The 26429-nt window shown below is 41.1% G+C and overlaps 1 protein-coding gene across 1 annotated transcript; it reads left to right on the top strand.

Moving 5' to 3' along the window:
• Positions 1-13427: 13427 nt before the first annotated feature.
• Positions 13428-25234, top strand: rack1 (receptor for activated C kinase 1). The gene is made up of 8 exons (XM_043703565.1): positions 13428-13644; positions 14763-14934; positions 16252-16399; positions 22035-22130; positions 23648-23758; positions 24059-24199; positions 24663-24773; positions 25095-25234. The coding sequence occupies exons 1-8, from the start codon at positions 13536-13538 to the stop codon at positions 25158-25160; spliced, it is 954 nt and encodes a 317-aa protein (XP_043559500.1). The 5' UTR covers positions 13428-13535; the 3' UTR covers positions 25161-25234.
• Positions 25235-26429: the final 1195 nt, after the last annotated feature.

Here is a 26429-nt window from a genome sequence, read left to right on the forward strand (position 1 = left end):
GGTCCTTGGACTCCTCCATCGCCAGACCATAGCAACACAACGGCTGGAGGAAGAGTGCCTCATCTTCCGCCTAGGAACCCTCCAACCACAAAGGATGAACTCAGATTTCTCCAGTTTCCTCATTTCCCTTCCCCCCACCTTGTCTCAGTCAAATCCCTCAAACTCAGCACCGCCTTCCTAACCTGCAATCTTCTTCCTGACCTCTCCGCCCCCATTCCACTCTGGCCTATCACCCTCACCTTGACCTCCTTCCACCTATCGCATTTCCAACGCCCCTCCCCCACGTCCCTCCTCCCTACCTTTTAATCTTAGCCTGCTGAACACACTTTCCTCATTCCTGAGAAGGGCTTATGCCCGAAACGTTGATTCTCCTGTTCCTTGGATGCTGCCTGACCTGCTGCGCTTTTCCAGCAACACATTTTCAGCTCTTTCTCCAATTTAGGACTTCAACTTTTAGATCTGGTCTATCCTTTTCCATCACTATTTTAAAACGAATAGAATTATGGTCGCTGGCCCCAAAGTACTCCCCCACTGACACCTCAGTCACCTGCCCTGCCTTATTTCCCAAGAGTAGGTCAAGTTTTGCACCTTCTCTAGTAGGTAAATCCACATATTTAAATCATAGACGATTCTAGACTTTTTAAATAGAAGCATAGAGTACAAAAGCAAGGAGGTTAGAGTGAACCATTATAAAATATATGGTTAGGTTGCAGCTGGAGTATTGTATCTCCGGGAGCTACACTTTAGGAAGGGCCTAAGAATTAGACAATGTGGAGAAATGATTTTAGAGAATAGTTTCAGTGGTAAAGAGCTTTGGTTAGTCGATCGATTTACTGAATTGCTAGGACTGGAATGCATTGCCTCAGTATGTGGGAAGGTAAATTCAATTGTGGCTTTCAAAAGGGAATTAGATAAAAATGAATGTAGGACTACAGGGAAGTGCAGAAGAATAGGACCAGCAGGGCTGCATTTGCAGGGAGCTGATGTGGATATGATAGGCCAAATGAGCTCCTTCTGTCTTATCTGTAACCATTTTATGATTCTATATTTGCGCCAAATATTTCAGGCATCTATAGTTAAAAAGGCATAATTCAATTAAGGGAGCTATTTCTTTTTTTACATTCATTCACAGGATGTGGACATTGCTGGCTAGACCAGCATTTCTTGACCACTTAAACTGCCCTAAGTTAAGAGTCAACCACATTGCTGTGGGTCTGATGTCACATGTGTATCAGACAAGATAAGGATGGCAGATTTCCTTTCCCAAAAGGAATTAGTGTACAATGATTTATTGGTCATCAATTGACCCTGTATTTCAGAAATGAATGCTGGAAATGCATTTAACTTCTCATATGGTGTATGCATGGACTGCTCCTCATGCTCAGAATTATCTATTTTTCAAATAATGAAACAAAATGTATCATAGTTATTTAACAATTGTAAAGGATATTTTTTAAGAAGTGCGATTAGTACCAAGGAAAGCACAATAGCTAACAATAAGCAAAAAAAGATCATTCAGCAGATCAGGCAGTATCAGTGGAGTTAATGCAATTAGCATTTCAAGTCCAGTATGACTCTTCTTCAGTCTGAAGGGTGCGATGCCTGTTATTGCATACTTAGTCATGTGTGCAAATGGTGAGGTATGGTTCTGACGTTCACAACAATACTAGGTGCATGTGGATGCTACGGAGAATGTAACTGTCAAGAATAAGCTCTGATTGAAAGAGATTGTTGGTAGATGTGTGATGAGGATGTGGTAGAGGCTGGTGATGCTGTTCATAGAATCAAAGAATTGCTCCTGTGCAGAAGGAGGCCATTACCCTATTGTGCATGCACCAAGTTTATTGCCAAGTGCCAATCTCCTGTGTTTTCCCTATATTTGTGTACACCACTTCTATAAAAATAATCATCCAATACCCTGTTGAATGCCTCAATTGAACCCGCCTCCACCACATATCCAGGCAGTGCATTCCATATTCTGATTACTCAATGTGCAAAAATATTATTTCTCATATCACCCATGCTTTGTTTGCATTTTAAATCTATACACTTCAGTTTTTTTTTCTCTGCAGGAACACTATCTACTATTTTCCTATGTACTCTGTCGAGCCCTCTCATGATTTTGTAAATCTCTATTAAATCAAAGAAAAATCCAAAGAAAATAGTCCCACTTCTTCAATCTCTTCTCAACTGAAGTTTCTCATTCCTGGAACCATTCTTGTAAAACTCTTCTACACTCTCTCCAGTATATTCACATCTTTCATACAATGTGGCACCCATTACTGTACATAGTACTCCAACTGAGATTTAACATATGTTTTGTACAAGTTCAATATCACCTCTTTGCTCATGACCTCTATGCCCTTATTAATAAAACTGAGAACACTGTATACTTTATTAACTGCTCTGTACACCTGTCTTGCCACTTTCAATGATCTGTGCACATATATACCCAGGTTCCACTGCTCCTGCACCTCGTTTAGAATTCTACTCCCTATTTTATAATGTTTTTCAATGTTCTTCCAATTAAAGTGCATCACTTCAAACTTCTCTGCATTGAACCTCATCTGCAACTTATCCGCTGCCTCCACCAACTTAGAATTATAGAATCTCTACCTTGTCGAAGCAGGCCATTTGGCCCATTGAGTCCACTTTGACTTTTCAAAGAGCATCCCACCCAGACCCATCCTATCCCTGTAACCTTGTATTTCCTATGGTTAATCCAGCTTGCCTGCACATCCCTGGACACTATGGCCAACCCACCTAGCCTATGAATCTTTGGACTGTGGGAGGAAATTGGAGGACCCAGAGGAACCCCACACAGACATGGGTAGAATGTACAAACTCCACACAGTCAGTCGCTCAAGGTTGGAATCAAACATGATCCCTGATGCTGTCAGGCAGCAGTGCTAACCACTGAGCCACTGGGTTGATGTCCTTTTGGAGTTCCTCCTCACGATTTACAATTCTTCTAAGTTTAGTGTAATCTGTAAACTTTGAAAATGTCCCTACACACTAAGATCAAGATTATTGATATAAGTAAGTAAAAGTAAGGGTCCCAAACCAACTTCTACTGCAAACCTTCCTTCAGGCCATAAATATATCTATTAACCATTACTCGGTTTCCTAGTCAATTTTGTACCCACATTGTTAATATCTTTTTTTAAAATCATGATCCCATAACTTTCCTCACAAGCCTGTTGTGTAACATTGTATCAACTTTCTTCTAGGACACTATGTATACATGTAACACCATTACCCTCACTAGCACTCTGTTACCTCTTCAATAAAGCTGCTGCAAGTTAGTTAGACACAATTTCAAATTTAGAAATCCATTCTAACTCTTCTTAATCAACTCACCTTTTCCTAAATAAATACTAATTCTATACTGAACAATTGTTTCTAGGTGTGGCACAGTGGCGGCATGGTGGCTCAGTGGTTAGCATTGCTGCCTCACAGCACCAAGAACCTGGGTTTGAATCCAGCCTCGGGCAACTGTCTGTGTGTAGTTTGCACATTCTCCCTGTGTCTGCATGGGTTTCCTCTAGATGGTCCGGTTTCTTCCCACAGTCCAAAGATGTGCAGGTTAGGTGGATTGGCCATGCTAAATTGTCCATAGTGTTCAGAGATGTGTAGGTTAGTCAGAGATAAATGTAGGGGAATGGGTCTGGGTGGGTTACTCTTCGGAGGGTTGGTGTGGACTTGTTGGGCCAAAGGGCCTGTTTCAACACCACCGAAGTTAAGCTAACTAGTATATAATTGCTGGGACTGCCCTTACAACTTTTCTTGAATGAAGTTATAGTGTTGCAATTCTTCAGTTTGAGTTTCCACTTCTGTCACCAAATCCTGGGCATCATCCTCCTCTTGTAAAGACAGATGCAAAATATTTACTTAACACCTCAGCCCATGCCTCAATGTGTAAATCCACTTTATGGTCCCTGATCAGCCCTATTCCTTCTTTAACCCTTCTCTGGCTGTTCATATGCCTATGGAAGACTTTGGAATTTCATATAGGCTGCTAGTTTTTTTGCGTAGTTCCTCTTTGCTTTTCTTATTTGCTTATTCACCCCGTCCTAATCCTTCAATATTCCTGTTGGTCCTTAATTGTACTTTCTGTCCCATATCTGCCATAGCACAATTTAATTTCTATCTTGTTTGTCATCCAGAGAACCCTAGATTTGTTTGTATTGCATTTTCTATTAAAGGAAACATAACTCAACTGTACCTGAAAAATCTGCTCGTTGAAGATGGCTGTTACTGTTTGCCCAGTGACTGTTCAGTTACTGTTTTTGCCCACTGACCACTTATTCCAATCAATTCTGCTCAACTCTGTTCTTGTCCCATTAAAGTCAACACTTCACCAACTGTATTTTCTTACTCTGAGTTGTTACAAGTCATTCTCCAACACCCGAGGAGAAAGTGAGACTGCAGATGCTGGAGATCAGAGCTGAAAATGTGTTGCTCGAAAAGCGCAGCAGGTCAGGCAGCATCCAAGGAGCAGGAGAATCAATATTTCGGGCATGAGCCCGAAAGAAGTTCCTGAAGAACTTAATGGGCAGCACGGTGGTTAGCACTGCTGCCTCACAGCGCCAGAGACCCGGGTTCAATTCCCGCCTCAGGCGACTGACTGTGTGGAGTTTGCACGTTCTCCCCGTGCCTGCATGGGTTTCCTCCGGGTGCTCCGGTTTCCTCCCACAGTCCAAAGATGTGCAGGTCAGGTGAATTGGCCATGCTAAATTGCCCGTAGTGTTAGGTAAGGGGTAAATGTAGGGGTATGGTGGGTTGCGCTTCGGCAGGTCGGTGTGGACTTGTTGGGCCGAAGGGCCTGTTTCCACTCTGTAAATAATCTGTAAAAAAAACTGTAAAAAAAAGAAGGGCTCGTGCCCAAAATGTCGATTCCTGCTCTTTGGATGCTGCCTAACCTGCTGCGCTTTTCCAGCAACACATTCTCCAACACCCTCCTGACCCTTAGGGCTCAATGATCACTGTCTCCTAAATGTAATCCCACTGACACTTGATCTACTTGGCTCACCTCATTTCCAAGGATCAGGTCCAACAATGCACCCATCCTTTTTGGTCTGTAAATATACTGAGAGAGAAAACTCTCTCAACACAAGCTAAGAATACATGCCACTTACACTACTAGCGTCTCAATCAATATTTGGGAAATTGAAGTCCTCCATTATAGCCACTCTGTAATGTTGGCATTTCTCTGTGATTTCCCTTCAGATTTGTCCTCAACATCCTTTCCAATCTTGGTGGTCTACAGACTGCATTGAGCAATGTTACTGCAACTTTTAAAATTATGTGACTTTAGCCAAATTGAGTCTGTCCTTGGATCCTCTGAGACATCTTCCTTCTCTAGGACTGATGGAGGATGGGGAAAAGATTGTGGCTGTAAGAGCGGCTCCTTTTTTGAGGCATTTTAGGTGTTGGAGGTGATTTCCTTGAATTCCAGGAGCAGCTGTTACTGTTTTATATACTGTTGCATTGTTTTGGAACTTTGAGGGACAAGAGATCAAAACAACGGCACTTTTAAAAGGAGGAAGACAGACAAAGGCAGGGACCACGTGGTCAGAGAAAGAAACCTATACTATGTCTGATGTGCAGTGAATCTGCACAGTTACTGCCTTTGCTGTTTGAGTTCAAGTATTTCTGGACATTGGAGTGCATCTAGGAAAAATGAACAAACAGCAAAATTCACAACTGACCTTGAAGGAAGCTGTATGGGAAAGCTAGGGGCTGTTGCCCGAAACATTGATTTTCCTGCTCCTCAGATGCTGCCTGAACTGCCGTGCTTTTCCAACACCACTCTAATCCAGAACCTGGATGGGAAAGCTCACAGTGCAGGAACAATCAGATTACAAAGGGATCTTGATCAGATGTGCCAATGGGCTAAGAAGTGGCAGATGTAGTTTAATTCAGATAAATGTGAGGTGCTGCATTTTGGGAAAGCAAATCTTAGCAGGACTTATACACTTAATGGTAAGACCCTAGGGATTGTTGCTGAACAAAGAGACCTTGGAGTGTGGGTTCACAGCTCCTTGAAAGTGGAGTTGCAAGTAGATAGGATAGTGAAGAAGGCGTTTGGTATGCTTTCCTTTATTGGTCAGAGTATTGAGTACAGGAGTTGGGAGGTCATGTTGCGGCTATACAGGAAATTGGTTAGGTCACTGTTGGAATATTGCTTGCACTTCTGGTCTCCTTCATTCGGAAAGATGTTGTGAAACTTGAAAGGGTTCAGAAAAGATTTACAAGGATGTTGCCAGGTTTGGAGGATTTGAGCTAGAGGGAGAGGATGAATAGGCTCGGGCTATTTTCCCTGGAGCGCCGGAGGCTGAGGAGTGACCTTATAGAGGTTTACATAATCATGAGGGGCATGGATAGGATAAATAGACAAAGTCTTTTCCCAGGGGTGAGGGAATCCAGATCTAGAGGGCATAGGTTTAGGGTGAGAGGGGAAAGGTATAAAAGAGATCTAAGAGGCAACCTTTTCACGCAGAGGTTGGTACGTGTATGGAAGTGGTAGAGGCTGGTACAATTGCAATATTTAAAAGTCTTCTGGATGGTTATATGAATAGGAGGAGTTTGGAGGGATATAGGCCAGGTGCTGGCAGGTGGGACTAGACTGGGTTCGGATATCTGATCAGCATGGATATGTTGGACAGAAGGGTCTGTTTCTGTGCTGTACATCTCTATGACTCTATGTGCATAGTTTTTAAGTGGAGCCTTGCTGTAAATCTACAATAGTGAGTAGAGTTGGTTCTTTTTTGATTATATGTTTTATTGAGATCTGTGTCTTGATTAAATTTTAAAAATATAAGCTATAAGTATTAAATTAGCCTGGAGCAGAGTTTTTTTAGAGCAATAAGAGGGTGCTACTTTCTGAGTCTGTGGATTGTGCAGGAGCCGTTAGTAGAGTGATGTGCTGTTGGATGTGGGAATTTAGGGAGAGTTTCCATGTTACTAATGATTATGTCTGCAGGAATCGTGTTTGGTTGCAAATCCTATAAGATCATGTGGATCAGCTGGAGCGGCAATAAGGAATTTATAAGAGCTAGGGGGTGATGGATGGGAGAAAAGCAGCAGATACAATCAAGTAGGTGGGTTAACTCCAGGAGAGGTAGGAGGGGTAGACAGGTAGTGCAGCAGTCTCCTGTGGCAATCCGCATCTCAAACAATTATTCTGTTTTTGGAAAATGTAGGGGGTGATGGAACGTAGCACGAACAGCCAAATTTCTGGTACCAAGAATAGCTCTAATGTAATAAGGGTACATTGGGTTCCAAGTGATCAATTGTGATAGGGTATCCCCTAGTCAGAGGCACAGAGAGACGTTCTTGCAGCCATGAACGAAAATTCAGAATGCTCTGTTGCCTCTCTGGTGCCAGGATCAAGGATATCTCGAAGAAGGTGCAGACTATGGTCAAAGGGGAGAATGACCAGCAGGAGGTTGTTGTACACATTGCAATTAATGAGATAGGTAGGGAAAAGGATGACATTCTGAAGGGAGAATATAGAATATAGGAATAGGACGATAGAGCAGTTGAATGCGTGGCTGAGGAGTTGATGCAGGGGAGAAGGGTTCACATTTTTAAATTATTAGAGTCTTTTCTGGGGTAAAAGTGACCTGTACAAGAAGGCTACATTGCACCTGAATTGGAAGGGGTCTAATATACTGACAGGGAGATTTGCTAGAGCTGCTCAGGAGGATTTAAACTAGTAAGGGAAATAGTGAAGAAAGAGATCAATCTAAGATTGGTACAGTTGGGAAAAGGAGTGAGTCAAACAGTCAGGACAGGCAGGAAGAAAGCAGAGAACGACGTAGGACTGATAAATTCAACTGCATTTATTTCAATGTAAGAGGCCTAAAAAGGAAGGCAGATGAACTCAGGACATGGTTAGGAACATGGGACTGGGATAACATAGCAATTCGAGACGTGGCTCAGGGATATACAGGACTCGCAGCTTAATGACCCAGGATACAAATGCTATAGGAAATATAAAAAGTGTGTGTGGTGTGTGTCTTTAGTGATGGTGGTGGGGGGAGGGGCAAGAGAGGAAGGGGAGTAGCATTTTTGATAAGGGATAGCATTATGGCTGTATGTAGGGAGGATATTCCTGGGAATACAGCCAGGGAAGTTATTTAGGTGGAATTGAGAAATAGGAAAGGGATGATCACCTTATTGGGATTGTATTATAGACCCCACCAGTACTCAGTGGGAAATAAGAAACACATTTGTAAGAAGATTTCAGTTATCTGTAAGAATAATAGGTGGTTATGATAGGGGATTTTAATATTCCAAAATAGACTGGGATTTCCATTCTGTTCAGTGTGTACATGAAACCTTTCGGATTCAGTATGTGGATGTACATACTAGAGAAGCGACTATAATTCTATTAGTTTTAAAATAGTGATGGAAAAAGATAGACTGGATCTAATAGTTGAAGTTCGAAATTGGAAGAAGGCCAATTTTAAGGTATTATGCAAGAACTTTCAAAAACCAACTGGGGGCAGATGTTCGCAGGTAAAGGGACAGCTGGAAAATGGGAAGCCTTCAAAGTTGAGATAACCAGAGTTGTCTGGTTGTATTATAGACCCCCTAATAGTCAGAGGGAAATTGAGCAACAAACTTGTAAGGAGGTCTCAGTTATCTGTGATTTTAACTTTCCAAACATAGACTGGAACTGCCATAGTGTTAAAGGTTTAGATGGAGAGGAATTTGTTAAGTGTGTAGAAGAAAATTTTCTGATTCAGTATGTGGGTGTACCTACTACAGAAGGTGCAAAACTTGACCTACTCTTGGGAAATAAGGCAGGGCAGATGATTGAGGTGTCAGTGGGGGCCAGCAACCATAATTCTATTAGATTTAGAATAGTGATGGAAAAGGACAGACCAGATCTAAAAGTTGAAGTTCTAAATTGGAGAAAGGCCAATTTTGACGGTATTAGGCAAGAACTTTCAAAAGCTGATTGGGGGCAGATTTTCGCAGGTAAAGGGACGGCTGGAAAACGGGAAGCCTTCAGAAATGAGATCACGAGAATCCAGAGAAAGTATATTCCTGTCAGGGTGAAAGGTAAGACTGGTAGGTATAGCGAATGCTGGATGACTAAAGAAATTGAGGGTTTGGTTAAGAAAAAGAAGGAAGCATATGTAAGGTATGGACAGGATAGATCGAGTGAATCCTTAGAAGAGTATAAAGGAAGTAGGAGTATACTTAAGAGGGAAATCAGGAGGGAAAAAAGGGGACATGAGATAGCTTTGGAAAATAGATTTAAGGAGAATCCAAAGGGTTTTTACAAATACATTAAGGACAAAAGAGTAACCAGGGAGAGAATAGGGCCCCTCAAAGATCAGCAAGGTGGCCTTTGTGTGGAGCCACAGAAAATGGGGGAGATACTAAATGAGTATTTTGCATCAGTATTTATTGTGGAAAAGGATATGGAAGATATAGACTGTAGGGAAATAGATGGTGACATCTTGCAAAATGTCCAGATTACAGAGGAGGAAGTGCTGGATGTCTTGAAACAGGTAAAGGTGGATAAATCCCCAGGACCTGATCAGGTGTACCTGAGAAGTGATTGTTGGGCCTCTTGCTGAGATATTTGTATCATCGATAGTCACAGGCGAGGTGCCGGAAGACTGGAGGTTGGCAAACGTGATGCCACTGTTTAAGAAGGGTGGTAAGGACAAGCCAGGGAACTATAGACCAGCGAGCCTGATGTCGGTGGTGGGTAAGTTGTTGGAGAGAATCCTGAGGGACAGGGTGTACATGTATTTGGAAAGGACTGATTAGGGATAGTCAACATGGCTTTGTGCATGGGAAATCATGTCTCACAAACTTGATTGAGTTTTTTGAAGAAGTAACAAAGCGGATTGATGAGGGCAGAGTGGTGGACATCATCTATATGGACTTCAGTAAGGCGTTCGACAGGTTCCCCATGGGAGACTGGTTAGCAAGTTTAGATCTTATGGAATATAGGGAGAACTAGCCATTTGGATACAGAACTGGCTCAAAGGTAGGAGACAGAGGGTGGTGGTGGAGTGTTGCTTTTCAGACTGGAGGCCTGTGACCAGTGGAGTGCCACATGGATTGGTGCTGGGTCCTCTACTTTTCATCATTTATATAAATGATTTGGATGTGAACACAGGAGGTACAGTTAGTAATTTTGCAGATGACACTAGAATTGGAGGTGCAGTGGACAGTGAAGAAGATAACCTCAGAGTACAACAGGATCTTGATCAGAAGGGCCAATGGGCGGAGGAGTGGCAGATGGAGTTCAATTCAGATAAATACGAGGTGCTGCATTTTGGAACACCAAACCAGAGCAGGATTTATACATTTAATGGTAAGGTCCTAGGGAGGGTTGCTGAACAAAGAGACCTTGAAGTGCAGGTTCATAGTTCCTTGAAAGTAGAGCTGCAGGTAAATAGGGTAGTGTAGAAAGCGATTGGTATGCTTTCCTTTATTGGTCAGACCACTGAAAATAGGAGTTGGGAAGTCATGTTGCGGCTGTACAGGATGTTGGTTTATGCCATGTTTGGAACACTGCATGCAACTCTGGTCTCCTTCCTTACAAAAGGGTGTTTTGAAACTTGAAATGGTTCAGAACAGATTTACAAAGACATTGCCAAGGTTGGAGGATTTGAGCTACTGGAAGAGACTGAATATGCTGGGGCTGTTTTCCCTGGAGCGTCGGAGGCTGAGGGGTGACCTTATGGAGGTTTATAAAATCATGAGGGGCATGGATAGGCTAACAAGACAAGGTCTTTTCCCTGGGGTGGGGAGTCAAGAACTAGAGGATATAGGTTTAGAGTGAGAGAGAAAAGATTTAAGAGGACCTAAGGGGCAACCTTTTCACACAGAGGGCGGTGTGTGTATGGAATGAGCTGCTAAAGGATGTGGTAGAGGCTGGTATCATTCCAACATTTAAAAAGCATCTGGATGGGTATATAAACAGGATGTGTTTAGAGGAATATGGGCCAAGTGATGGCAAATGGGACTAGGTGAGGTTAAGATATCTGGTCAGCATGGATGAGTTGGACTGAAGAGTCTGTTTCTGTGCTGTACATCCCAATGATCAAACACCTCCTTAAACAATACTACAACACCTCCTTGTTTACCTCATTTCTATCTCTCCTGAAGAACTTACATTCAGGAATATTTAATACAGTCTTGCCCTTCCTTGAGCCAGGTCTCTGTCACTGCCAAATCATTATTCTAAATTGTAATCCTCATCTGTAACTTCCCAACCTTATTTACTATGCTCCATGCACTTATATGTATGCACATTTATTCTGTTTTAGACTTCCTTTTTTTCTCCCTTACTTCTCTCAGTTCACCTAGTTATGATTCTCTATGCTAGTGTAAGGCATTTTCTAAGTATTTTGCAAGCCCTCATATTCTCCTCAACTATTCTTTCATGATTCAATCATCCTGCCACCTTAGTTTAACTTGGAAATGAGGTGGGCCAAGTGGATCAGTGTTAGTGAGGGAGCATTTAGCCCTCCCAATGACACTGGCAAAACGCCCCTCATCATTCCCCATTGCAAAGGGGCATTTTACTTGTGTATTATCCTGTTGGTATGATGTCACATTTGAAGATACATTCACTGACCTTACTACTCACACAAAATCACTTATTTTTTAATGGCCCTACATTCTGGTCCCCAGGGGTTAATTACTGGCACTATCCTCCACAATTACCCACGTCCACTACCTTTTGTGGTAGATGATCTCTTGGCTACCTCCAGGTACAGAACGCGTTTCTTACTTTACACATCCTGCACTAAGACCTCCATAGTATCAACTAATACCTTGGAGGCTCATTTTCCATGTTATGCCATTCTTCAGTTGTTAGATTCACTTTGTGTCAGAGTTATACAGCATAGAAACTAGACCCTTCAGTCCATGTCAACCAGATATCCTAAACTGATTGTTTCCATTTGCCAGTATTTGGCCCATATCTCTAAATCCTTACCATTCATGTACACATCCAGATGCCTTTTAAATGTTGTAATTTAAAACTTTGTACCCACCTCCAACACCTCCTCTAGCAGCTTGTTCTATAAACACATGACCCTCTGCATAAAAAAGTTGCCTCTCAGATCCCTTTTAAATCTTTCCCTTCTCAGCTTTAGACTCCCCTACCCTGGGAAAAAGACCTTAGCTATTCATCCCATTCACACCCCTCATGATTTTATAAACCTCTAAAAGGTCACCCCTCAGCCTCTGGCGCTGCAGTGAAAAAAGCCACAGCCTATTCAGCCTCTCCCTATAGCTCAAACACTCCAATCCTGGGAACATGCTAATAAATCTTTTCTGAACCCTTTCAAGTTTAGTATCTTTCCTATGAAGGGACAAAATTGAATACGGTATTCTAAAAGTGGCTTCACCAATGTCTTGTACAGCCACACCATGACGTCCCAACTCTTATAGTCATTGCATTGACTAATGAAGCCAAACACCTTCTTCACTGCCTTGTCTACCTGTGACTCCACTTTCAAGAAACTATACACCTGCACCCCTAAGTCTCTTTGTTCACCAGCACTTCCCAGAGTTCTGCCATTAACTATATAAGTCCTGCCGTGGTTTGCCTTAGCAAGATGCAAAACCTCATATTTGTCTGCCACTCTTAGGCCCATCAGATCAAGACCTCCTGGAAATTTGAATAGTCTTCTTCACTGTCCACTACATCACCAATTCTGGTGTCATCTGCAAACACATTAACATATTTGCCAAAATATTCCCCTTTGTGTGCTGTAGGCTAGCTTTGAATAGAACTACCCACTCATAATATGACACCATTCTCAGACTTACATAATCAATAGTGGTTGCTTAGCGCTGGCTGAAATAATTCAAAGTAGTACACAGTACGAAGTTGATGCGGTCACTGCTTTTCATTGAATGGGTTCGAGTTGATCGCAATCCCCACGCCTTTTTTTCGGGAGGGAATTACATTTACATTTATGGTACACCATACTATCCAAGAACATCGCAAAGTATACGAACAAAACGAAACGTGCAATTTCCGATTAAATTAGATTCTTCTCGATATTTCATGTGCAGTCATATTTTAATGTTCCAGTCTCCGGCCAACTGCTTGTTTGGTCAACAATTCCAAGTGATTGCTGCTGGCTGGTCAGTGCCTCTGACACTGTTAGCAATTGGAAAAATAACTGGGGAATCGTTGGACCATTCCCTCCGGGCAGAAGTTCGAGTGTGATAGGAAGATTTGAGTACAGACAGAGACAGCTAACTGTTTTCAACCAGATTTTCGATTTGTCACAAATATATCATTGACCTTTCGAAACGGTTTGCAACGCCATCCGACAGCTTCGACTCAGAAGTCACCAAGGAGATAGCGCCATTTTGAAACAACACCCAGTACCCTCCGCGCCGCTGACGTCATATCCGGGCCTGTCAGAAGCGCTTCCTTTTTGTCTGCGGCCTCGGAAAAGTGCGTTTACCTGAGGCCAAGTCCTCAGTCAGGATCCGCTTTCATCCGTGCCTAGGACGCCTCATCTCCACTCAAGATGACCGAGCAGATGACCCTTCGCGGTACCCTAAAAGGCCATAGTGGCTGGGTGACACAAATCGCTACCACGCCGCAGTTTCCCGACATGATTCTCTCCGCGTCCCGAGGTACCGTTAGGGGATGGGATGGGAAGGCAAGAGGACTGGATGCGGGCTCTATTTGCCGCCCAAGCCGCATCGATCAGCCTTTTCTAGATGATATATTTTATCATGGATGCCTCTCTCTCTCGCTCTCTGGGACCAGTTATGTTAAAACTTTTTGATTTGTTGGCTGGAGTTGTTGGAGGTCACACGTAAGCAGTTTTACGGCCCTCCACCGATTGTAGGCCTGGCTCCCTCAGCGGATTGCAACAAGTCACTGCTGCTGAACCCAGGTTGGAATGCAGCAGAACCACGTTGTGTATCCATCAGGCAGCTAAAACTGAAAACCTTATCTTGCATTTTTTTTGAGAGCTCAATGAGTTAAGGTTAATTGCCGACCTGTAGGCTTTAACGTGTCAAAATGCTTTACAGCCCATGTTTAACTTATGTTTGCAAATATGCCAACATTTGCACAATGAAACAAAAAACTGGAAGTATTGGGAACCGGTAGAATCTGTGGAGAAACCTGTAGGCTTTAACGTGTCAAAATGCTTTACAGCCCATGTTTAACTTATGTTTGCAAATATGCCAACATTTGCACAATGAGCAACAATATGAGTGCTGTCTTATTTCTGAAGTAAAGGAACGTTATAACAATGAAAGTTTTGTCATGCGGAAAGTCTGAAACAAAAAACTGGAAGTATTGGGAACCGGTAGAATCTGTGGAGAAAACGGACACGTTAATGTATTCTTCTCAATCCTATTATTTGAACAGGCAAATAACATTTGTAGGAAAAAAAACTTTCATATTAACCTTTTAAAAGTATTGAAATCTGCAATGTTAACTTGTGCTTTACAAACATTTTACAAATGTTTCCAGACCTGCTGAAAGCTGCTGTATTTTGCTTTTGTAACTTGTATTATTTTATTGTATGTAGTGTAGTAAAAGGTCCCAAGGAATTTTGCAGGAATGTTACTAATTCTGTTCCTAGTTTTTGGGTAAAAGTGAGCTATTTGATTTTAGAAAAAACTTAATGCATTCCATCAGTTGTTCACACCCTAGCTCAAAAGTAGCTTCATTTTAATATGGCAAACTGTTACCTTAATCTAAATACTGTGTTGTACAACTTTATATTTACTCACAGATAAATCTATCATCATGTGGAAACTAACTAGGGATGAGACCAGCTATGGTGTGCCACAGCGTTCCCTCAGTGGTCACTCTCACTTTGTTAGTGATGTAGTCATTTCTTCAGATGGTCAATTTGCCCTTTCCGGCTCCTGGGATGGAACTCTACGACTTTGGGATTTGACAATGTAAGAATGCAGATAATTTATTGTTTGTGATCAGATTTTTAATATGTCGATAGTAGCCATGATGTGAAGGTGTTGGACTGGGGTGGGCAAAGTCAGGCATCTCTCAACACCAGGGTACAGTCTGACAGGTTTATTTGAACTCTCAAGCTTTTGGAGCACTGTTCCTTCACCTGGTGTTGTGCAACTTGAGGTCGACTCATAGAGATGTACAACACGGATACAGCCTACAGCACCTGATAAAGGGAGACTACACTGGCTTTTTTCAGGCTTCACATCACAGAGTAATAGAGATGTACAGCATGAAAACAAACAACCTTTCGGTCCAACTCGTCCATGCTGACCGGGTATTCTAAATTATTCTAGTCGCATTTGCCAAAATATGACCCATATCCCTCTAAATCCTTCCTATTCATAAAACCATTCAAATGTCTTTAAATAGTGTAATTGTACCAGCCTCCACCACTTCCTCTGGCATCTCATTCCATGCATGTGCCACCATCTCTGTGAAAAGTTGCCCCTTTGGTCCCTTGTAAATCTTTCCCTTCTCACCCTAAACCTATGCCTATACCTCTGGACTCCCCTACCCCAGGACAAAGACCTTGTCTATTTACTCTATTCATGCTCTTCATGATTTTATAAACCTCTAACCCTGGCAACATCCTTGTAAATCTTTTCTGAACCCTTTCAAGTTTCACAACATCCTCTTGGAGGGGGGCCAGATTTGCTCACAATATTTCAAAAATGGCCTAATCAATGTTCTGTACAGCTATAAATTGACCTCCCAACTTCAATACTCAATGCTCTGACCAATAAAGGAAAGCACACCAAATGCCACCTTCACAATGCGTGCGACTCCAATTTCAAGGAACTATGAACATGTACTCCAAGGTCTCTTTGTTCAGCCACACTTCCCAGGACCTTACCATTAAATATACAAGACCTGCTGTCACATTTATCTATATTGAACTCCCATCTGCCAATCCTTGGGCCATTGGCCCACCTGAACAAGATCTCGTTGTACTCTGAGACAAGCTTTGCTGTCCACTGCGCCTCCATCTGCAAAGGTACTAACTATACCTCCTATGTTTACATCCCGATCATTTTTATATAAATGATGAACAGCAGTGGTCCCAGCACTGATCCTTATGGCATTTTTAACAAATGTAAAATAATCTGTTCAGTGAACATTTTAAATGTTATTGATAATTGTATGGTATCTGTTCCAAAGAAATTAATGAGTTATTTTTGCTTGATCATTTGCCATAATTAAGTGTTTTTTCTTACTACTTGAGATGATTAGTATAATTCCTTTTCCAGGGGGACGACTACCCGTCGATTTGTGGGTCATGCCAAAGACGTGCTGAGTGTTGCCTTTTCAGCAGATAATCGCCAAATTGTGTCCGGTTCCCGTGACAAGACTGTAAAACTGTGGAACACTCTGGGCGTTTGCAAATACACAATCCAGGTAGCTTAGGTTGCATTTTACTATTCCTGGCATGGCTATTACACTGGAGAAAAAAGTCTCCATTCTGTTATCATGTATTTGATAATTCTGTGCAAAATTCGCAGGAAGCTGAAGCAGCTGAAAATGTTATTATCAAGTCTACTCAAATCATAAATGTGAACTTAAGGCACCTACAAATGATCTTTCACTTTGGCGTTGCCATGTATTTAAATGCATTCCTAGTCTTGCGCTTAGAAATAGGCTGTCAACTCCTTGAGAATTAACTTAACAGTTCATCTGAATGTTTCATTCATTACCTTTCCACCTGAATTGAAAACATGTATGGTAACAATTGTTTTATTCATGAAATATGGCTGGAGTGTGTTCTGAACTATAGTAAATTTGTATTGATAGTGTCAATACAGTGGCTAAGCAAGTATGGCACAGAGTTAAGTTCTAAATTATAATTCTAGTTCATTCTTTTATTACCGTAAATTGTCTTGATGTTTAGATGGGTTTTGTTGTTGATTCTTTTTTTTTGGTAAAATCATTGAAATAAAATGGGTAGGGTTGCTACATAAATAGAAAGGGGAGACATTGGAATTAACAATATTGAAAGGGAAAAGAATGAGATTCTGTAGGGAGGATACAGCAAGTTAGGCAGGAATTTAAAAAGGAGGTCCTCGAGGGTAGTAATATCTGGATTACTCCCAGTGCTACACGATAGTGAGGGTAAAAAAATAGGACGATAGAGCAGATGAATGCGTGATTGACAAGCTGGTGCAGGGGAGAAGCATTCACATTATGGGATCATTAGAATCTCTGCTGGGGTATAAGTGACCTGTACAGGAAGGACTGATTGGACCTGAATTGGAAGGAGTCTAATATACTGGCCGGTAGATTTGGTAGAGCTGCTCGGGGGGAGTTAAACTGGTAAGGTGGGGGGAAATAATTAGATTAGATTCCCTACAGTGTGGAAACAGGCCCTTCGGCACAACAAGTCCACACCTACTCTCTGAAGAGTAACCCATCGAGACCCATTTCCCTCAGACTAATGTACCTAACACTATGGTCAATTTAGTATGGCCAATTCACCTGACCTGCACATCTTTGGACTATGGGAGGAAACTGGAGCACCCGGAGGAAACCCACGCAGACACGGGGAGAATGTGCAAACTCCACACAGACAGTCACCTGAGGCTGGAATCTAACCTGGGATCCTGGTGCTGTGAGGCAGCAGTGCTAACCACTGTGCTGCGGTGCCGTGGAGATCAATCTGAGACTGGTATAGTTGCAAAAAAGAGCAAGACAAAATAGTCAGGGCAGGCAAGAACAAAGCAGAGAACATAGTAGAACTAATCAATTAAACTGCATTTATTTCAATGCAAGAGGCCTAACCGGGAAGGCAGGTGAATTCAGATCATGGTTAGAAACATGGGACTGGGATATCGTAGCAATTACAGAGACATGGCTTGGGGGTGGACTGGGCTAGCAGCTTAATGTTCCAGGATACAAATGCTATAGAAAGGGTGGCCAGAGAGGAGGGGGATGTAACTTTCCTTTTGTTGATAAGGAATGGTATTATGGCTATATATAGAGAATATACTCCTGGAAATACAGCCAGGGAAGTTATTTGGATGGAACTGAGAAATAGGAAAGGATGATCACCTTATTGGGATTGCATTATAGACCCCCCAGTACTCAGTGGGAAATTAAGAAACATATTTGTAGGGAGATGTCAGTTGTCTGTAAGAATAATAGGATGGTTATAGTAGGGGATTTTAACTTTCCAAACAGACTTAAACTGCCATAGTGTTAAAGGTTTAGATGGAGAGGAATTTGTTGGGTTTGTACAGGAAAATGTTCTGATTCGTTATATAGATGTACCTACTAGACAAGCTGCAAAACTTGACTTACTTTTGGGAAATAATGCAGGGCAGGTGACTGAGGTGTCAGTGGGGGGGCAATGATCACAATTTTATTAGTTTTTTAATAGTGATGGAAAAGGATAGATCGGATCTAAACGTTGAAGTTCTAAATTGGAGGAAGGCCAATTTTGATGTTATTACGCTAGATCTTTCAAAGGCTGATTGGGGGCAGATGTTCACAATTAAAGGGGCAGCTGGGAAATGGGCAGCCTTCAAAAATGAGATAACAGGAGTCTAGAGACGGTATATTCCTGCTAGGGTGAAAGGAAAGGCTGGTAGGTCTAGGGAATGCTGGATGACTGGAGAAAGTCAGGTTTTGGTTAAGAAAAGGAAGGAAGCATGTGGCTGGTATAGATAGAGTGAATCCTTCAAAGAATATAAGGCAGTAGGAGTGTACTTGAGAGGGAAATCAGGAGGGCCAAAAGGGGATATGAGATAACTTTGGCAAATAGGTTAAGGAGAATCCAAAGAGATTTTATAAATACATTAAGGACAAAAGGGTAACTAGAGAGAAAATAGGGCTTCTCAAAGATCAGCAAGGCTGCCTATGTGTGGATCCACAAGAAATGGGGGAGATGCTAAATTTTGCATCAGTGTTTACTGTGGAGGAGGACATGGGCGCTATAGAATATGGGGAAATAGGTGGTGACATTTTGAAAAATGTCCATATTACAGGGGAGGTGGTGCTGGATGTCTTAAAACACTTAAAAGTGGGTAAATCCTCCAGATCCTAGCTGCCAGTCCTGTCCAACCCTGAGCCACGTCTCTGTGATTGCTATGATATCCCAGTCCTGTGTTCATCTGCCTTCCCTGTTAGGCCTCTTGCATTGAAATAAATGCAGTTTAAATGATCAGGTGTTATCTAGAACTCTGGGAAGCTAGGGAAGTGATTGCTGGGCCTCTTGCTGAAATATTTGTATCATCGATGGTCACAAGTGAGGTGCTGGAAGACTGGAGGTTGGTTAATGTGGTGCCACTGTTTAGAAAGGTGGTAAGGAAAAACCAGGGAACTATAGATCGGTGAGCCTGACATCGATGGTTTGCAAGTTGTTGGAGAGAATCCTGAGGGACAGGGTTTACATGCATTTGGAAACTGATTGGGGATAGTCAACATGGCTTTGTGCATGGGAAATCATTTCTCACGTACTTGATTGAGTTTTTTGAAAAGCAATGAAGAGGATTGATGAGATCAGAGCAATGGAAGTGATCCAAATGAACTTCAGTAAGGCATTTGACAGGTTCCTTGTTGTAGAGTGGTTAGCAAGTTAGATCTCATGGATACAGGGAGAACTAGCCATTAGGGTACAGAATCTGCTTGAATGTAGAAGACAGGGGGTGGTAGTGGAGTGTTTTTCAGAATGAAGGCCTGTGACCAGTGATGTGCTTTCTTTATGTCACTTGCATAAATGATTTGGATGTGAACATAGGAGGTATAGTTAGTAAGTTTGCAGATGGCACCAAATTTGGAGGTTTAGTGGACAGCGAAGAAGGTAATCTCCGTGTACAACAGGACCCTGGTCAGATGGGCCGGTGGGCTGAGAAGTGGCAGATAGAGTTTAATTTAGATAAATATGTGGTGCGGCATTTTGGGAAAGCAAATCTTAGCAGGACCTATAGGCTTAATGGTAAGGTCCTGGGGAGTGTTGCTGAACAAAGAGACCTTGGAGTGCATGTACGTGGTTCCTTGAAAGTGGAGTCACTGGTAGATAGGATAGTGAAGAAGGCATTTGGTATGCTTTCCTTTATTGCCAGAGCATCGAGTGTGGGAGTTGGGAAAGCATGTTGTGGCTGTACAGGATGTTTGTTAAGCCACTTTTGGAATATAGTGTGCAATTCTAGTCTCCTTCCTATTGGAAGGATGTTGTGATACTTGAAATGGTTCAGGAAAGATTTACAAGGATACTGCCAGGGTTGGATGGTTTGAGTACAGGGAGAGGCTGAATAGGCTGGCTGTTTATCCTGGAGTGTCAGAGGCTGAAGGGTGACTTTATAGAGGTTTATAAAATCATGTGGGGCATGGATAGGGTAACTAGACAAGGTCTTTTCCCTGCTATGGGAGAGTCCAGAACTAGAGGGATGAGAGCAGAAAAGTTTAAGGGACCACCTTTTCACCAAGAGGATGGTGCGTGTATGGAATGAGCTGCCAGGGGAAGTGGTGGAGGCTGGTACAATTATAACACTTCAACGGCATCTGGATGGGTACACGAATAGGAAGAGTTTGGAGGGATATGGGTCAAGTGCTGGCAAATGGGACTAGATTAGGTTAAGATATCTGGTCAGCATGGACAAATTTAGGGTCTGTGTTTTTGTGCAGTAAATTTCTCCGACTCTGTGCAAGCGAATATATGTGAACATTCTCAAGCTTAACAGCGTGCTTGGTATCTCTCAAGTTGCTTAATTTTTAATATGACGGCCTAAATAGCTGGGACAGCTATCTGAAAATTTACCTTCTGAATGAGACTCTGCTTTTAAGATTAGCAGGAACAAAGATGAGGTTGGCCATTTTTACTGGCCGAGCACTGGGATGTGTTTGATAGTGTATTGTAGCCAGATTTTCTTACTGAGTTGGTACGGAAGCAGGTTGTGAGCAGAATACAATTTGCTGATATTTTGGCAGAAGTATGGGGAGAAAATATAATTATCCATTTGCTGTGAAGAATAGGAAAGCAGAAAATTGAATGGAGAAAGGCTTCAGTGCTGGTTTACAGAAATCTGGGTGGCAACTTTAATCAATCTCAATTGTTAGAATGCAGAAGCAGCAAGTAATTATGGGAAGTAAGACAGAATGTTGGCTTTTAATACACAGGGCACAGTATAAACTGTGTTCTGCTACCAGGTGAAAGCATAAATGCTGGAGATTGTAGCGGGTCAGACAGCATCCATGAGGACACAGCAAGCTAATGTTTCGAGTCTAGATAACTCTTCAGCAGAGTTATGCCCAACCATAGCATAAAGGCTGTCCCCTCCACACTTCACCAGCTCTGAAAAAGAGTCATATAGACTCAGCACCAACTTGTTCTCTTTCCATGGCGCTGTCTGACCCGTTGTGAACTCCAGCATTTGTTGTTTTCAGTACAAATTCCAACATCTGCAGTAATTTGCTCCTAAATTCTGCTCGAATGTGTTAGACAACCCATACCCAGAGTACAGTTTGGGTCTCAATTACAAAGGGATATACAGGACTTGCATTCGAGACAGTTCAGAACGGTTCAGTTGGATAATTCCTGGAATGAGTGGTTGTTTTGAGGAAAGTTGGACCTTTGACCTCAGTTGAGAAGAATGAGTAGTCTTCTTGAAAAGTACACTTTGGAGGCTTGAAAGGTAACTAATGAAACTATGTTTTACCTTGTGGAGAGGTCTAGAAATATTAGGCATTTTCAGAACAGAAGGATCCCTAATTAAAGAAATGTCTTGATCTGTTAATAATTGGAATTGTTCACCCTTATTGTGGGAACTCTTTCCCATTCATTATTAAGTTAGGCAGATTTTTTTGTTGTACCTTGGAGTCTGGTTATGGAGAGCAAACAGAAAAATGGATTTGTAGTCCATTTAACTAAATGGCAGAGCAGACTTTGAGGTATGGATTTGATGGTAAGTGGCCTTCAGCTCCATTCTTTTAATTGATAGACTGAGTTGTGAAATTGCAGGGCTGGTGACAGTTGAAAACATTGCAAATCTTGTATTAATGTTCCATTTTGAAATTTTGCTCAACTTTTTCTCTTTTATAGGATGAATGCCACAATGAATGGATATCTTGTGTTCGCTTCTCTCCAAATAGCAGCAACCCCATCATCGTCTCCTGTGGCTGGGATAAATTAGTTAAGGTAAGAGGAGATGGATCTAGATGTATGTTAGGGGTAGAAAGACGCTTGTGTTAACAGATTATGTTGGAAATTGCTTTTATTTTCAGCTTAGATGGATTAATGGTTGGGTGTGCACTTGTGTCAAGACTGGGTTGCTAAAGATCTGAAAATGAAGATGAATTAAACAAGTTAAATGTTGATTTGTTGAAAATCATAGTTTTTGTTCTCGAGATTGCCAAGAAGGCTGGCTGTACCTACTTGGTTTCTGTTCCTTCTATGAGTTGAGCTAACAGGAATTTCATTGGTTCCCACCAGACCCACCATTAATTTCTGCTAGTTCATGTTAATTTCTGTAATAATGTTGTGTTCCATTGCACAGCATGTAATTTCTTGTATAAGAACAAATTACTGCAGATACTGGAATCTGTATGGAAAACAACAAACAGGAAATCACAGCAGTTCAGACAGCATCCATGGAAAGAAAGTTAAAGTTTCAAGTCTAGATTCTTTTTCATTAGAGCTCTGAAGGGTCATCTAGACGTGAAACATCAGCTTGCTGTCTCCATGGGTGCTGTCTGACCCGCTGTGATCTCCAGCATTTGTTGTTTTCAGTAAATTTATTTTATACTTGGTTTCTTAGCAGAGCATTCACATCATCCTGAATGTCTATGACTTGTCTGGTTCAGTACTGGTTATTTTTCATTTCTGTTCCTTTTACAGCTAGACTCAATGGACTGCTCAGTGTGTCTCTCCATGTTTTGTAATCCTTTGGCTTGCTATTGATTTTTAAACTGATTTCATACCAAAGCTGTCTTTAGTTCTCATGCCTTTTTTATTCTGTTTTTCATTAGTTTAACTATATTTGGAAGTTTTTTATAGTACTATTTGACTTTTATATATGTTCTGTCAGTTTTTTGGGGGGGGGGGGACTGAAAGTAGTTTATTATGTTTGGTAGTGTGTAATCTTAAGATGTAAATTGTATGATGGACCCCCCACTTTGTTTTATTCAACCCTAAAATGGGTTTGCTTATATTTTATTTGATACTGTAAAGATAGGCTCACCTGTGAAAAGTTGATCCTTTTTCCTCTAATTAGCTTTACTGTCATATGTACTCAAAAGTTTGTAAGTTGCCACTTAACAGTGTCATTTTGGGTACAAAGATACCTAGGTACAACTTCTTAAGTTAGATTGTTACAGTGTAAGCATGTCACCAGCATACTCTGTATATAAGATGGCACTGTATCTAGGTAGAATCCTTTGTTACAGAATAGAGAAATGAAGAAAGAAAATTGTATTACAGCTATGCATCATATAACCATAGGTGGGAAAAACAAAAGACAAGTTACAAAGATCACAATCTTTGAGGGTGCCATGTTCTTTAATCTTCCAAATATTTTTCCTTTTATCCAAATTGGAATTTGAGCTTCATGTATGATTAAAGGTCTCTGTTTACTTGAAATGTCGTTTAAGAATGTGATGAACAGGATTTTCAAAGCACGTGTTTAATATTTGAATGTGTTCTCCTCATTATTCCAGGTTTGGAACCTAGCCAACTGCAAACTGAAAACAAATCATATTGGGCACTCTGGCTACCTGAACACCGTTACGGTTTCCCCTGATGGATCCCTGTGTGCTTCTGGAGGCAAGGTAGGTCTCTCTGGTTTATCATGATTATTAACATGGAAAATAGATCTTTTTTTTCCATTTGATTAAGTGACTAAAACCCTTGACAACAGCTTTCAATTGAATAATATATTTTTGTGAAGTGTTTGACTTCTGTTGTTTATGTTCTCCTATCGCCACAGTATTTTAAGACTGTCCTTAGATGTTTAGTTTCAGAGGTAAAATATTTGAAAAACAAGCTGGTAGAAGTTCTTGCATGTAATTATTTTGAATTGGCAAATTTGAAATGTCAAACATTCCTGATTCTTTTTTTTTTGTGTGTAGGATGGTCAAGCCATGTTGTGGGACCTCAATGAAGGCAAACATTTGTACACATTAGATGGTGGTGACATCATCAATGCCTTGTGCTTTAGCCCCAATAGATATTGGTTGTGTGCTGCTACAGGTCCAAGCATTAAAATCTGGGTAAGGACTCTCTGGGGTTTACATGGACCTTTCCTTCTGAATGTTACAGGTTTTAAAACTTTTTTTTTTACAGATGTAATTTTTACACTGAATTAATTTTAGAACAAGCCATTGGAATTGTAAAATGTTTTTAACAGTGCTGGATTAAACTTCAGATTAAAGTATTTGTTCAAAATAGACCCTGTCTCTGGTTGTCCAAAGCTTTGTGACTTGTAATGTTACTATCTGGTTCCTCTTGTTTATGGTCTTAACATTTGAAAAGTACTATAATTGGTAATATAGTAATGGTCAGCCTTTTTTAACTTAAAAGCAGATTGAAAAGTATTGCTAAATTAAAATGTTTACTTGAAGTTGCATTGTCATTTAAATGTTAGTTTTCCAAAATACGCACGTTTTCTTGAATGGTTTTATATTGGGTTCTAATTGTGAATGTAAAGTAATACCATTTATGAACTGTGCACAGGACCTGGAAGGAAAAATCATTGTGGATGAACTACGTCAGGAAGTGATTAGTACCAGCAGTAAAGCAGAACCTCCACAGTGTACATGTCTGGCTTGGTCTGCAGATGGACAGGTATCTTTTCATTTGAAATTTTTTTTTCATGTGTGTCCAGGATCCTGGTGATTATATTCATTCACTGACTTGTTTGGGTGTGATTGCAACTCCTGCAAATATGAGGGATAATGGACAGTATATTTTTTGTCATGCCAGTTGTTAAATGCACCTGGTTATTGAATGTTCTTGTGTGGCTAAGTTACACAAACTATGATGTTAGTAATTTTTTTAAAAATAGAAATTACTTTAATGTTAGCTTCTAGTTTGTGAATCTTGAGATCAGAATGAAAGCCATATTTCTGCAACTAAATGTTTTGGTTTTTTTTTGTTTTCCTCCAGACGTTGTTTGCTGGTTATACTGATAACCTCATCAGAGTTTGGCAGGTTACCATTGGAACAAGATGACAAGTTCCTTGCAAGAAGATACAGAGAATCTACTTGTTCAGGCTGATCTGAAATAAAATATTGCCTGTTTTCAATGTGTCTGAATTTCAATTTGAGTCTGTAGTCTTCCCTTGTGAATTTCTTTTTCTAGATTTCATAACTGATTTTAACTAGTCTAATGATCAGAAGACTAGTTAATCAAATATTAGTTGTGTATGCATAACCCTGGTTGAATTATTTAATTGTCCAAGATTTTTCCAGTTTGCTAAATATTATGTCTAATTAAAACCTGGACTGGATTGATTGATTAGGAACTGATTTCACATGAGACCTCAATGGATAGATGGAGTGGGTTTTATTTAGCTGAATAGTTGCACTGTTGTACTACCTGAATTGCAATGATATTTTCAAGAATTAGCGCTGACCTTGTAATCCATGCTCCGACATGTGACTGTCTTTTCCTTGCTGGATGTGGCTCAGCGCTAATTGCCAGTCTCCGGTCATGTTTTTCATGGCTCTTTGTGAGACTTACTGTAGGCAAATTTTGCATCAAACAGACTTTATATGTATAAATGTTTCAGTCTTTTGTGATGCAAGTTAATTTATTGCTAATATGTAGTGGGTGTGTTGAGGTTGGCAGGATTTGTCAACTTCTTGATATTAGATCTAGCATGTCACTGGATCAGTATAGAAACCTTTATGCAGCTGACATTTGATCTTTATAGTGTATTCTATTATTTTGAATATGTCTGAAATTGTTCCTTGCCCCAACAATTATATTATATTAGTCTTTATGTGCACTAAAGCTAACTTTAAAGATTTACGTTCTAAATGTGCTGCTGGATCTTTATTGCATTGATCATGAGCAAGAAATGCAATGGCATCCCTCACCTCAAACATGTTGAGGTTAGGAATAGGAAAAGTGAGCTCACCCTGTTAGGAGTTTTTTACAGGTCTCCTAATAGTCCTAGAAACGTAGAAAAGATTGCGAGGATGATTCAAGAGAAGAGTGAAAGTAATAGGGTGGTTGTTATGGGGGACTTTAACTTTCCTGATATTGATTGGGAAAGCTATAGCTCAAGTTCGTTAGATGGGTCAGTGTTTGTCCAATGTGTGCAGAAGGGTTTCCTGACACAATATGTAGATAGGCCAACAAGAGGTGAGGCCATACAGGATTTGGTTCTGGGTAATGAACCAGACCAGGTGTTAGAATTAGAGGTAGGTGAGCACTTTGGGGACAGTGACCACAATTCGGTGACTTTTACTCAAGTGATGGAGAGGGATAAGTGT

The sequence above is a fragment of the Chiloscyllium plagiosum genome, chromosome 14 (genome assembly GCF_004010195.1).
Source record: "Chiloscyllium plagiosum isolate BGI_BamShark_2017 chromosome 14, ASM401019v2, whole genome shotgun sequence".
In the NCBI taxonomy this organism is placed as follows: domain Eukaryota; kingdom Metazoa; phylum Chordata; class Chondrichthyes; order Orectolobiformes; family Hemiscylliidae; genus Chiloscyllium; species Chiloscyllium plagiosum.